The sequence below is a fragment of the Alligator sinensis genome, unplaced genomic scaffold (assembly GCF_000455745.1).
Source record: "Alligator sinensis unplaced genomic scaffold, ASM45574v1 scaffold744_1, whole genome shotgun sequence".
NCBI lineage: Eukaryota > Metazoa > Chordata > Crocodylia > Alligatoridae > Alligator > Alligator sinensis.
The window spans coordinates 1728725-1742176 of NW_005842241.1; the positions used below are offsets into that span (position 1 = coordinate 1728725).

At 44.1% G+C, this 13452-nt stretch overlaps 1 protein-coding gene across 3 annotated transcripts in view; it reads left to right on the forward strand.

Moving 5' to 3' along the window:
* SLC15A1 (solute carrier family 15 member 1) overlaps window positions 1-13452 on the forward strand; it is a 54718-nt gene that overhangs the window by 37618 nt on the left and 3648 nt on the right. The window contains exons 18-23 of one of the 3 annotated variants that reach the window (XM_006027412.2): window positions 729-778; window positions 1207-1314; window positions 1465-1558; window positions 3916-4062; window positions 12159-12266; window positions 13086-13121. In XM_006027412.2, the coding sequence (XP_006027474.1) occupies window positions 729-778; window positions 1207-1314; window positions 1465-1558; window positions 3916-4062; window positions 12159-12266; window positions 13086-13094 (516 nt within the window). In that variant the 3' untranslated portion in view covers window positions 13095-13121. Of the gene's footprint in view, window positions 1-728; window positions 779-1206; window positions 1315-1464; window positions 1559-3915; window positions 4063-11066; window positions 11086-12158; window positions 12267-13085; window positions 13122-13452 lie in introns of those variants that run through there. The other 2 variants (XM_006027411.2, XM_006027413.2) reach the window with 2 other exon arrangements.

Below are 13452 nucleotides of genomic sequence, written 5' to 3' on the forward strand. Positions count from 1 at the left end.
CTAGTAAAGCGACCAAAACGCTGGCTTGCATCCGTAGATGCTTCTCAAGCAAATCCCAGGACGTCATTCTCCCCTTGTACTCGGTCTTAGTGAGGCCGCAGCTGGAGTACTGCGTCCAGTTTTGGGCTCCACAATTGAAAAAGGATGTGGAGAAGCTTGAGAGGCTCCAGAGAAGAGCCACACGCGTGGTCAGAGGTCAGGGAAGGAGACCCTACGATGACAGGCTGAGAGCCCTGGGGCTCTTTAGCATGGAAAAGCGCAGGCTCAGGGGTGATCTGATGGCCACCTATAAGTTTATCAGGGGTGACCACCAGTATCTGGGGGAACGTTTGTTCACCAGAGCGCCCCAAGGGATGACGACTAGGTCGAATGGTCATAAACTACTGCAAGACCGTTTCAGGCTGGACATATGGAAGAATCTCTTTACTGTCTGAGCCCCCAAGGTCTGGAACAGCCTGCTGCCGGAGGTGGTTCAAGTGCCTACATTGAACACCTTCAAGAGCAAACTGGATGCTTATCTTGCTGGGATCCTGTGACCCCAGCTGCCTTCCTACCCTCTGGGCAGGGGGCTGGACTCGATGATCTTCCAAGTCCCTTCCAGCCATAATGTCTATGAAGTCTTATCTTTAAAGTAAGACCTACTGTGTATATGTACAAAATAGTGAACACCATAGCTTGTTAAAGATACTGATGCACATCTTATTAATGATGATTGTCTTTTCCACCAGGTCCTTGATAACATTTCATCAAAGCCAGAAGAAGGAAATAATCTAATCAGGTACATGTTCTTGTGCAAAAATAATAATGGATTTTTTTTTTTTTCTTGAAGTGCAAGTGACTGACCACTTAAGGAACATCTTTTTAATCAATATCTTCTGTCTTTCTTGGCATCTTCTACTTGGATTTGTTACTGAGGAAAAAAAAGTACTGAGATACTTGTTATCTTATTGATGCAGTGCAAAATGCATGGATTCTTTTTGAGTTTTGCGTTGTTTACACGTTTTTAAAGAGATGAGTGTGTGTTTATTTTAAAAATATCAAAGTCTAGTCAAATGAAGGTGGAGGGAAAGGATAAATATGATGTAGAGTACCTGTTCTGTTGGTGGTAGTATACAATATAAAGAATCTTTGTCTAGGTTTTATTTTATTACATCCCACTGTTCTATAGAATCTGAAACCAGAATCTGTATTTCTTTTCTTTCAAAGATTTATAAATAACTTGCCTTCAACTGCCAACATTACAATGAATAATATTAATTTTGGAGAAGTTCAGACTTGGTTTGCAAGCAATTATACAGCATTCCAAAAAGGGACGTAAGTATATTCCTTTAACTTAATCCAAAAGCTTTTAGACACATCCTTGTCACTGGGAAAGCTACATGGAATATATTCTACTTCTGTGACTTCAATTAATTCTGTAATTTTTTTTTTTTTTAATTTTAAATTATTTCTTTTTTTCCTCAGAAAAAAAATTGTTGTTACTGACAGTTCGTCAACTTGCCAACAACAATCAATACCATTTGGATTCGGCAGTGCATACACCATTATAATTAACGAAGTAAGTTGAGGTTGCAGAAAATGCAACCCTTCTGCTGGGCACCGGTCAGCAGCAACAAGCACTGGGTTCAAATTTTGGGGCACCCAATAAGTTTATTTTGTCTGTTTGTTTGTTGTTTTTGTTGTTTTTACTGTGGCTTGAGTCCCCACCCAGAAATCTGGGATCACTGAATCTGGCTGGGGTGTCCTGCATAAACAAAACCCCCCTCCTTGCAAGCAGTATAAACACAAAGGATAGATTTATTACAGAAAATAATACTGTTCTTGAGCAATGGGCTGGAGAAAGCGGCCCGCATTGGAGAATCCTATGAGGTGCTGCTTGAGTTTGCTGCCCTGCAGGGAGCTGCTGGAGAATAACCTTTTGTATTGACTTAAAAAAAAAAAAAAAAAAAAAAAAAAAAAAAAAAAAAAAAAGGGGGGGGGGGAGAATAGAACATTATCCTTTTTGCTTATTAATGCTATATGCAATATCCTCTACTATAGGAAATCTTTTTTCTTTTTTAATACTATTTATAAAAGAACCTTCATATAGTTCTAATAGGCTGTAAAAATAATGAATGTAATGCAAAAATGCCCATAATGAATTGGTTTATAAGATGGGTATTACTTTTTTAATTACTATATTTAAAAACCTGGAGCCCAGTCAGGTACAAAAGTCCTAAAGATCTCAGGTAGACAATGCTCTTTGGGGGAATCTGACCTCTTTTATTAGAGCAACTTAAACATTTTTGACCAACTTAATAGTTGGGGGGGGGGGAAATAAGTTGGTTTAATAAGAGATCAGATTCCCCCAAAGAACTTTGTCTGCCTATGTCCTCAGACCAACACAGACGGCTACAACCTACACTCCTAAAGATCTTATGAGTTCAGCTGTTAACCTGTCTCTTATTTAAAATTCTATATGCAGTGTTGACATTTTTTTGTAGCATTTGAGATTATTCTATTGAAAATCTTGTATTGCATTTCTAATTTTAGAATATTGTATGGTTTACTTGTGTGCATACCAGGTAAGTGAATAAGTTGCTTAATTGCATAATGCAGTGCCAACCCCAATTAATCTGTTGCTTATCTGTTTATATAAATATCATTCACCTGCCTGTCAGTTGCATAACAAGTGTTTAAGTGTATAGCGGGGGTTTGGGTTGTAGCCGTGTTGGTCTAAGGACATAGGCAGACAAGGTTCCTTGGGTGAATTTGATATCTTTTATTAGACCAACCCAAATGGTTGGAGAATAGTTTATTAAGCAGGCTTTCGGGTTCAAAAACCCTTCGTCAGGCTAAGGAAGCTTCAGCAGTTAGTGAAGGGTTTTTGAACCTGAAAGCTTGCTTAATAACTATTCTCCAACCATTTGGGTTGGTCTAATAAAAGAGATCAAATTCACCCAAGGAACCTTGTCTGCCTAAGTGTATAGCATCATTCAGTCCTACCATCTATTTAATTGTATTCCCTTTAACTGCATGCTAATTGTAAGTGAACTAACTATATTCCCATTAATAGCAACAGTGAAAGGGAAGGAGCTGTCAAAAGACTTCTATTAGAAGCTTTGAAAATGAGGAAGGGATGTTGGCTTCTGGGCTGTTAATGCCACATCACTGACAATGCTGTCAGGAATGCTTGTTAAATGACCAGCACTGATGGTACTGTGTACTTAAACATGGGGTGACCATATGTCCTGGTTTGGCCAGGACTGTCCTGGATGTCATAGGCTGTCCTGGTATTGTGGCTGGTTGTTGAAAACAGAAACCTGTCCTAGATTGGTGCCACCCTACCTGTACTACCTGGCCCAGCTCTTCCCAAGCAGCAACTGGAAGTGTGTGTGGGGGGCGGGGTCTGGGCTAGGTACCACTCCTTTTGCCTGGGGGTGGGGGGCAGAGAAGATGCTGCTGTGAGCACAGGCTAGTTGTGTGCATGTGTGTGGTGCCCTGGGTAAACTTGTATTTTAGTGCCTTTTTAGCACCCTCCTAAGTAGAGGCAGGGAACACACTGGGTTGGGCACTGCTCCTCCAGCCTGGGGCAGGGATTGGCAGTGTTCCAGATTTCCTTTAAAATGTAGTCACCCTACTTAAACAACCCTGAAACTGATGGTCTCCTCCATATTCTAGGCTTTTAATAGCAGCCACAAAACTAACTACTAGAAGCATTAAAAATGAGAGAACTTAGTTTAATGTTGGGATTGCTAATGCCATAGCACTGTGGGCTTAATGAGCAATGTTTACCTAAACCTTATATTTTGGGCAAGAATATAGTCTTGGGACTGGAAAAAAAATTATGCTCTTCAATGGAATAAGTTTATGTACAGCTTTTTTTTTTTTTTCATCCTAATTTCTAATGTGGTGTTTTACTTATCAATACTTCAGTGTGGAAGCAGTGGTTTAAAGATAAGATACGTACAGGATATCCCTCCCAATACAGTTCACATGGCTTGGCAGATCCCTCAGTACTTCCTTATGACATGTGGTGAAGTGGTCTTCTCTGTCACTGGACTGGAGTTTTCATATTCCCAGGTAGGTGCTTTTGCTCCTCTGACCCCTCGGTTACGTTAGTATTCTTAGTCTCACAGTCTACAATGATGAATTCATCCTTAAAGATGAATTAAGTGTGTTTCCTGTTTATCTGACGTGACCACTAAATCCTACTATTTAAGGAAAAATTGCACGTAGCCATCTGTCCTAACCAGAACTGCTCTGATAAACCCATGGCAGTACTTCTGGCTGCATGAGATGCGTAGTCCTATGTCAGGGTAGGCAAAATGCAGCCCATGGGCTGGATGTGGCCCACCAGGCCATTCTATCTGGCCTACAGGGCCCCTAAAAAAAAAAAATAAATAATAATAATAATAATCATCTGCCCCTGGCTGCCTGTCATGTGGCCCTTGATGGCTTGCCAAAACTTAATAAGTGGCCCTCCTCCCTAAATAATTGCCTGCCTCTGTCCTATGTTGACTTCCACTGAGCTACGCGAAGTTGCACCACTTGAGGATCTGGTCACCAGCCTCCAGGTCACCCTGTCATTGGCAATGCTGCTGTGTTGCTTGTTTCTATATAATTGGAACTGGATGGAGAAGAGTTTTTGATATTAAAAAGAACAGTTCTGAATTGCACTTGAAACCCAGTTTAATTATGCCCCCTTAAATTCATCTCCTGTTCCTTTTTTTTATTTATCCTTTAACTTTTATTAACGAATACAACTTAGTAAAAAACATGTTTTAATGTTTTAAAGATGCATCCAGTCCCCTAAACCCAGGGCTGGCTGACTTCTTAGTGGCAGGGGGCTGCATGCCTTGTAGCATCAGCATGGGCTGCAGGCCTGCCTACCTTCTTCCTTCCTCCCACCCTGTGCTGCATCAGGCACATGGCCACATGCCCCAGTTCTACCTTTAGCTCCCCAGGTACAGGCTTCTTTCCTGCAGTCATGGCAGCACGCCTTGCCATGGGCTTTCCTGGCACCATGAGCTGCTCTGGGATGGGGCAGCAAACAAGCCGGAGGGGAGGATCCTAAACCCTTCAGATGCTGCTGCTGGAGCCAGAGTGAAGCAGGGAGTAGTGGCCAAGTAAGACCCTGGGGGCTGCAAACTAACCCTTCACAGGCAGCTGATGGGCTGTTGGTTGAACAGCCCAGCCCTAAAATATACATGAAGACAGACATTTATCTTCTATCAACAATGTTCCCTTAACCCAAGTCAGTGTCTGCAGGAGTCTTGTGTTCTTTGCTTTTCCTTCTAGTCTCTGACGGTTCTTTTTATGTATTCATTGATGTTAAGCTTTTATATTCTTTCATTTCTATATAATAATTCACTCTTTTGTATAATGCTGAGTTAAGAGGAAAATTTTATTAACTTCTATTAATCTCTGCTTCCTAAATTTTAGAATAAATTTTGTTTCTAAGTGTTAGCTTATAGAACTTGCACTTTCCTTCAATATGCAAAAAAATTTCTTAGACCTTCTGGTCTGAAGGCAGGAGAAGATTCTTTTTATTGGCTAATTCCAAGGATATCCACCAAATTTCTAAGTAAGCATATTGCTTGCTTTTCCCCAGTAGAGCACTGACTTGACAGGAAAACTTTTTTCCATTACTAACACTTCCCAAAACCCTGACTTTTTTTTTTAAGTTTGGGCCTTTTTGGGGGGTTTCTTGTGGTGTGTGTGTTTTTTTTGGGGGCACGATGACAGGAATTGCTTCTCTTCTAGACTTTAACAATTTTTATTCTTGTAGCCACTAGAAGGTGAGTGATCAGGTGCTTCTTGCAGAGTTCTGAGGAAGGTTCAATAAGAACACAATGCTATCTGGTAGATGGCACCCTGTTTCCCTTGCTATGTCTCCAACCTTCTTCAAGAACACTTTGATTTCTGCTATCTCCCTCCAACATTTGCCTGTTCCTGTATCTTTTTAATTGTTAAGTAGGTTGAGATAATATAGGATTTTAAATAATTTGGTTGTGCAGGCAGATATATAAAAACCACGGTTACTAATGCTCTTCCTATTTTATTTTTTTAAATCTCCATCTTATTTAACATACGAGGTATGTGTATGACTAATATTATCTTTTTCATTGTTCTGATGAATGGCATATACCTTGTAATACAATACACTGGCACACCTTACCACAATGATTTTAAAACCATAGTTTCATAGTTAGGGGCTGGAAGGAACCTTACAGATCATTGGGTCCAGCCCCCCTGTATGTTCCCAGGAAAGACCACGGGGATCAAATGACCCCAGCCATGAACAACTGGCGTCTCCCAAGACTGGGGCACCATGGTGGCAAGCGGGGACTGCCCGCAGATGCAGGCAGCAGTGCCAGTGGTGGAGGGGTGGCCAACAGCAAGCGGAGACTGCTTGCAGATGCCAGTGGTGGTGATGGTGGCAAGTGGTGACCACCTACAGAAGCTGGTGGTGGCCAACCTTGCGGGGGGAGGGGCACATGCCCCCTATACATGCTGCCTATGATCCCAGCAAGGTGGGCCTCAAGACTTTTTTTAAGATCACCAGGGTAGATGACTGTACCACTTCTAGGGGAAGCCTGTTCCAAACCCTTGGCACTCAGCTTATAAAGAAGTCTTTTTTCCTTGCACCCAGCCTGAAGCAACCTTCAATCAGCTTGTTCCCATTATTTCTTATCCTCCCCCTGGGGAGCCTTGGTGAACAGATGCTTCCCCAAACCCTGGTGTATGCCAGTACTTAAGATAGCTCTGCCAGCTACAGCTTCACATTGGTGGCTCATGTTCAATTGTGGTGCTGGTAAGCAGAGCACTGCTAAGCCTGTTAGTGTATTGTGGGTTATTTCTTCCCAGATGGAGCACTTTGCATTTCTCTGTGTATTAAATGAAATTGGGTTGAGGTCTGCCCACTTGATGAGCCTGTCCAGGTTGGCCTGTACTGCCAGCCTATCTTTGAGCATGATGGCGCTCCCCCATAGCTTGGTGTCATCAGGAACTTTGCCAGATTGCTTGTAATACCTGAATTCAAATAATTCGTGAACACGTTGAAGAGCACTGGTTCAAGTACTGAGCCCTGATGGATGCCGCTGGTCCCCCTCTGCCGTGATGACTCAAAGAGTACTGATTGATGGAATTGGGTCCTACCATGGAGTCAGTTACCTAGCCACTGGACCATGAAGTAGTTGAGGCTGCATTTTACCAATTTGACCATGAGGACGTTGGGACACTAGGTCAGAGGCCTTTTTGAAGTCCCAAGTATGACATCAACCTCATTTTCTCTATCCAGGTGGTGAGTAACTTGATCATAGAAGGAAATGAAGTTGGTCTGGCACAACCTGCCTGTGATGAAGCAGTGTTGGCTATCCTTCAGAATATTGCCTTCAGTTAGCCTGTGTGTGATGGTTTCTTCTCTTTCTCCAGGATTTTACCAAACTGATCTGGTCAAACTGATCTGGCCTGCAGCTTCCTGGGTCATCCTTTCTCCCTTTCTTAAAGATGGGTACCACATTGGCTTTTTCCAGTCTTCTGGGACCTCTCTGAAGTGCCACAAGTCTTCACTTAACTTGGCCATCAGTTGCACAATAATGTCAGACAGTTTTCTTAGCACTCTCGGGTGTAGCTCATCCGGTCCAATTAACTTACAGACATTTAGCCTTTGTAGGTGCTCCCCCGCAAGATCTACATCAACTATGGGAGGGTGCTGTGGTCATCCCGTATCCTGTCAAGCAGGCTAACACCCTTGGACTGGTAGAATACCGATATGAAGCATTCATTTAGGAGTTTGGTTTTGTCCTGGGTGTTGGTTAACAGCCGTCCCACTTCATTTATCAGGGGCCCTATGCTTCCATTGTTCCATTTGTGATTTCCTCCATATCTAAAGAAGGACTTTTTTTGTTGTCTTTCGGTTCTGGTTGCGAATTTATGTTCAGTTAGTGCTTTTGCTGTCCTGATCTACTCCCTACAAGTGCGGGCAGCTGCAGAGTATTCCTCTTTGGTAGTTGTTCCTAACTTCCATTCCTTATAGGCTTCTTGCTTTAATTTCAGGAAGTCCATGACTTCCTATTGATCCAAGGGGGTCTCCCAGCTCTCTTGCTGCCTTTCTTGTGAGAGGGGATAAACTTTCTTTCGGCTTTTAGGACTGCTTCCTTGAGGAAAGATCATTCTTCTTGTATTCGCTTCCTCATTGGACTGTGGTCCCAAAGGGCCTTGCCAATCAATCTCCTGAGTTTTTTCCACAAAAAAATCAGCTTGCCTAAAGTCAGGGATTTCTACCCTACTGGCTGACTTTTTCCCCTGGCTTGTGGTGGATAGAAAAAGTGGTCATCTCATGGTCACCGTCACCTAGTTTCTCTTCAATCTGCTGGTTGTTCACTGGATAGACCCTTTTGGCCAGAACCAAGTCTGAGTGCCTTGCTCCTAGTAGGCTTGTACTCTTCCTGAGTTAGAGTTCCTCAACGCAAGTGAGGGAGCTTTGTGAGCAATCGGATCTAGTGGAGTACTCATCCCACAAGATCCCTGGGTAGCTGAAGTCACCTGTGATGATCATGCTTTTCGAGTATTCAGCCTCTGCCAGTTGCAGGCCCCTGGAAGGTAGCAGACCTCATGGGTTAGGGTGGCAGATAACTACCTCAGTCCCCCTCAGGAGGGAGTCACCCACCACGACCACCTTGTGCCTCTTTGGAGGGACTGGCTACCTTGCTTCTTCCAGAGTCGGTGCTTCTGCTGATGACTCTGCTGGTGCTGTGAGGGGCGCATACCTGTTTCGCAGTTCCAGGGGAGGGGTAACCCTGGTGCATACCTTGGGGCTGGAGGCAACTATCTTCCAGGCAACTCCAGGATGGGACTCTAGGTTGGTTTCATTGTCATCCTTCATCTTGTTGATGGGCTTGTGTGCTCTTTTTCTCCATTCTTCAAGTGTAGGGCCTAATATTAATCCATCGATCTCCTGTTTGTGGGCCCTGATGGTGCATTTTGAGAACCTAAACAGATCATTTCACAGAATCATTTAAAAAAAAAAAATAAATAAATAAATTTGAGGTTACTATACTGAAATGTGTTTAAAAATAGATTGCAACAGTTCTGCATTGCATGAACACATGCTCATACTGTATTTGGTCAAATACATTTTAGGTCAGTCACATCATGCATGCATTTAACTTGCATGATTTCAACTATACATGGGGGGGGCAGGGCTTGAATTTGCTGCTTACCTGGAGGCCCATTTATAGCGGTGACGGGCACTGCCTCCAAAACCTCCCGCTGTCGCCATGGAGCCGTGCCCGGAGCTGTGTGGCCAGCCGCTGGGCAGAAGCTGCAGCATGGTGGTGGCCAGGCAGTACGCAGCCATCCCCACCACCACCCGGCGCTGCGCCACTGCCACCAGCCGCACAGCTCTAAGCACGGCGCCACATGCAAATTCAAGCCCCGCCCTCCACCCTGTGTATAATCACCAATTTTTTTTCACCTTATGCACTGACTTCAGCACCTAACCCCTGCGTAAGATGTGACTGACCTGTACTTCATACAAAATAAGGTGTTGGTTTTTTTTTTTTTCCCCCCCCCAATCAGCATGGGAGAAATCCTCTCATCTTATTTGCATACAAGGAAACCTCATTAAATGCTTTGTCATTTTAAAAGTAGTATGTGCTCAGTAATGGAAACTTGCTATGAAGGTGATTTTTAAATGTAGCCAACACTGAGCATGATGATAAAACACATGGACCATATTGGGCAAGTATGTTGATGAGAAACTACCACAAGCTTTTATTTTTTAGTTTTATGTATCCCAGGCCAAATTAGCCAAAACTAATTCCAGATCCAAGAGTCCAGAACCATAAGTGGCCCTACTACTGACAGACATCCTCCACCCACACCTGGGGCTTAAGATGTTTCTAAAATCTTCTGACTGGCATCCTACTTGCAGGCCTAATCCCAGAAGCTTGGGGTTTGGATGCCCCCGAGTTTTGTTTGCCCTTAGCTATAAGGCCCTCAGAGCAAGCTAGGAAGGAGACTCCCATTTCCATAAAGTGGGCTTAAAGCCACTACACCTCAGCAGGTCCTGAACTGTGCCAGAAGAGCAGCTCTCCCCAGGCACTTGTTAGGAAAATTGGCTTCATGGACACATACATGGTATTTCTCCTACCAGGTTACCAAAAAGCAATGACAAACTACCACAAGGATAGGTTTAGTGCAGCCCACATGAGTAAGATATATGATGGAACCCATTGTGTGCAGTCCCTCTCCCATGGTGAGCCACTACATGGTACACTTCAACTACCCCTTCACTTCCACAGCTAAGCTGCACTTTTCTTTCCTACTTCCAACTGTTCATGTTCTTCACTAGGCTTAAATGTCTGGCAAACATCCCCAAACAGTTCACCCAGAATACTTCTGTCACCCCCTCTCTCAGCCTGTTGCATATGATTAGTGTGGCCCTGTCCTCCATGAGGTGAAGCTGGACCATGTCGCCTTGCACCTTAACTTCACATAAATTTTTGGAGTATCCCAGGACTCCCAACAAGAACACTCGGTTCCAGTTGTGACTCGGGGCTAATTTAACACATGGATCCTTGGGGGGGGGCGGGTAGCGTGTATTTTGATTATGCACACATGCTGAGCTATGGGGTCACCATGACTTGAAACACTGACTCCCTGCTGGGGCCCAGCCCACTGAACTGCAAATCATGAGCCTTTAGCTCTGAACTAATCATGCATAGCTTGTACTATAAAAGTAGATACAAAAGTGCTTTAAACTTGCAGCAGCTTCAAAAAAGGTAAAATGCATGAATTCTGGATAAACTAAATCTATGGGTACCACCTGTAAGGCAAATTACTACAGGTTTGTTTATTTCAAATTTGCCCCCCACTTTCTTGTGCTCAGGGAGAGCAATAAGGAGGGGCCTGGGGAAGTTGTAGAGGGCAAGAGTTACTTGACCACCCCTTTTTCCCCTCCCTGCCCCCTGCAATTTTCCCTATTTTTATCAGTGGGGGGGGTGGCAAATTCAAGGCACATGTTTAATAATTGGATCCTATACCTGGAAAACTAACAAATGTATACCTCTTCCATACAGGGAATCTAATTATTGGAGGTGGGTTTTTTTTATTTATTTTTTTTTATATTTAGTGTAATCTTTTATAGTCAAGTAAAATGGTATTTTAAATGGGGGGGGGGGGTTGTTTTTGTTTTGGGGGTTTTTTTGCATCTATTTTGGCTATCAGATTGGCACCAATAAAAGGGGAAATGATGTTATCGGCTATCTTCTTCGTTTTTGGTTGTTGTAGTCCATTTAATTACAACCACATGCCCAGAGCACACTGATGGGTGCAGTAGAGTCCCTGTGCCCTGCCACAGGCCTGAGCTTGTGGCAGACTACAGGTCCTGGCAAGCAACGGGAGGGGGAAAGTGCTGGGGAGTGGTCACAGGGTGCTGCACTTGGCAACAAAGGGACTGCTACCAGCTCCTGCTGCTGTGAAGACGCTAGGCTGTGTGTGGGCAGGGTTAAGTGTTGTGCAAGGGACATGCTGCTCCACTGGGTGCCTTTGCAAAAGTGGCTTCTCCCCAGAGACCATGGAACTCGGCTGCACAGGGTCTGCCATGGCTGAGGCAGCAGCATACTCTGGGACTCCAAACATACCTGGTTCTGCTGGCCATGCAGGGGTCCACCCCTCCCACTCAGGATGGCAGCATAGGCTGTGCAGAGAACAAAGCTGTGGGTAGGAGTCATGGGTGAGGAGGTAACATGCATGGGAATAAGACAGTCACTGCCTTCCTTATCAAGGCTTGGAGCAGGCAGGAGATGTGTTTTCAATGCAAAACAAGCAAACAAAGGTTTATTTATATCAGTAGTTTAAAATGCCTTGCACTATTACTAAATATCTGTTATCACATCAGCTGTTATGGCTTGTTAATTATCAGCTATCCATATCAGCCATGAAAATCTTTCACTGCACCCCTAATTTTAAGTAATGCTGGAAATTTTTTTTATTGCTCTTCCCAATTCATCCCACTGCCCAGCATTGAATAGGAAAGGCATTTCTTGTCAAAAGCAAGCATCATCTGAATTTTGGAATTCTAAATAAGATTTTTATGTAAGTCTGCTTTTTATACATAACAGATGTTCCACTGTAAAGCAATTGGACTCTAAAGTATCTTGTGTTTGCAGGCCCCTTCCAACATGAAGTCAGTGTTGCAGGCAGGCTGGTTGCTGACTGTAGCTGTTGGTAACATAATTGTTCTTATTGTGGCTGGAGCATCAAAACTCGATGAGCAGGCAAGTAGACATTACCACCACAACTCCACTTGTGTATTGCATTATCAGTACATCTCATACAATTCTAGATCAGCAAGAACAATTATTTTGCATCGCCTCTTACCTCAGTGGAATTGTAGTCATTTAACAGAGCATGTGATCTTAAAAAACAAATACCCACACACAAATAATCTAAATCCCTAGTCATGCAGAATTTATCTCCTTTATAACTAGGGACCTACCTAAATCAGCAGAAGTGCACTACACTGTGGCTTCTTTTAATCTTGCTGTTTTTGCTGCATAGCACCCCCACCCCTGCACTGCTAATTGGTGGAGGGGCCCCATTGGCTTCACCACTTGTTGCTGATCAGCCGGGAGGCAAAAACCATACTCCAGTTTTGCCTCCTGGCCATTCAACAGCAAGGGGTGGGGCCACCAGGGCACTAAGTGGTCTCACCAGGCCACATGAAGAACATTGCAATAAGCTGCTGGGTTTCTTATTTGGATGAAGCCTACTGTATATATAACAGAAGACTTGGACAGAATCATGGTAGTTTAAAGATTGTTTAAAGAATGTTTGTAGCTTAAAGATTTTGCTGGGTCACGTCTCGGATTCATTCAAGAAGAAGTCTCTGTTAGTAACAAATGTATTTCACTAGTTTCTTGTCACTAAGCACTTTCTATTCCTAACTTTTACTCTACTCATGACCAGGGATCCTGGTTTTCTCCTATTTAAAAAATTTGCAAATTATCTGATTTGTTTGGGGGGGGGATTGTGGGTTTTTTTAACCCCAAATCCATGATAAAAATCTTAAAGCCTGCCCCCCACAATCTCAACAGCCCTCCTGATGCCCCTCACATCAGGCCCCCAGACCCACAGACATGCAGGCACACGTACTGACACCCCCACCACCAGGTAAGTGTGGGGAGGAAGGGGTGGGGCAGGGGGGGAAGGGAAGGTGCTGGGAGAGGGGGGGTAGATCAAGAAGGGGAGTCTGCCCCTGTGCCCACTCCCAGGAGCAGGGCCAGGAGGCAAGGGCAGGGGTGCCACTCTGTGGGCCACACGTGCTGGCTGGCCTAACAAGGTTTGCACATGGAGGCTGCCACCGCAACTCTGCCACTGCGCCCTGCACTACCATCCCACGGCCACCTGCATGGCTTTGTGGGCAGGTGGCACAGCGTGCGGCAGCAGCAGTGTGGGGGCAAC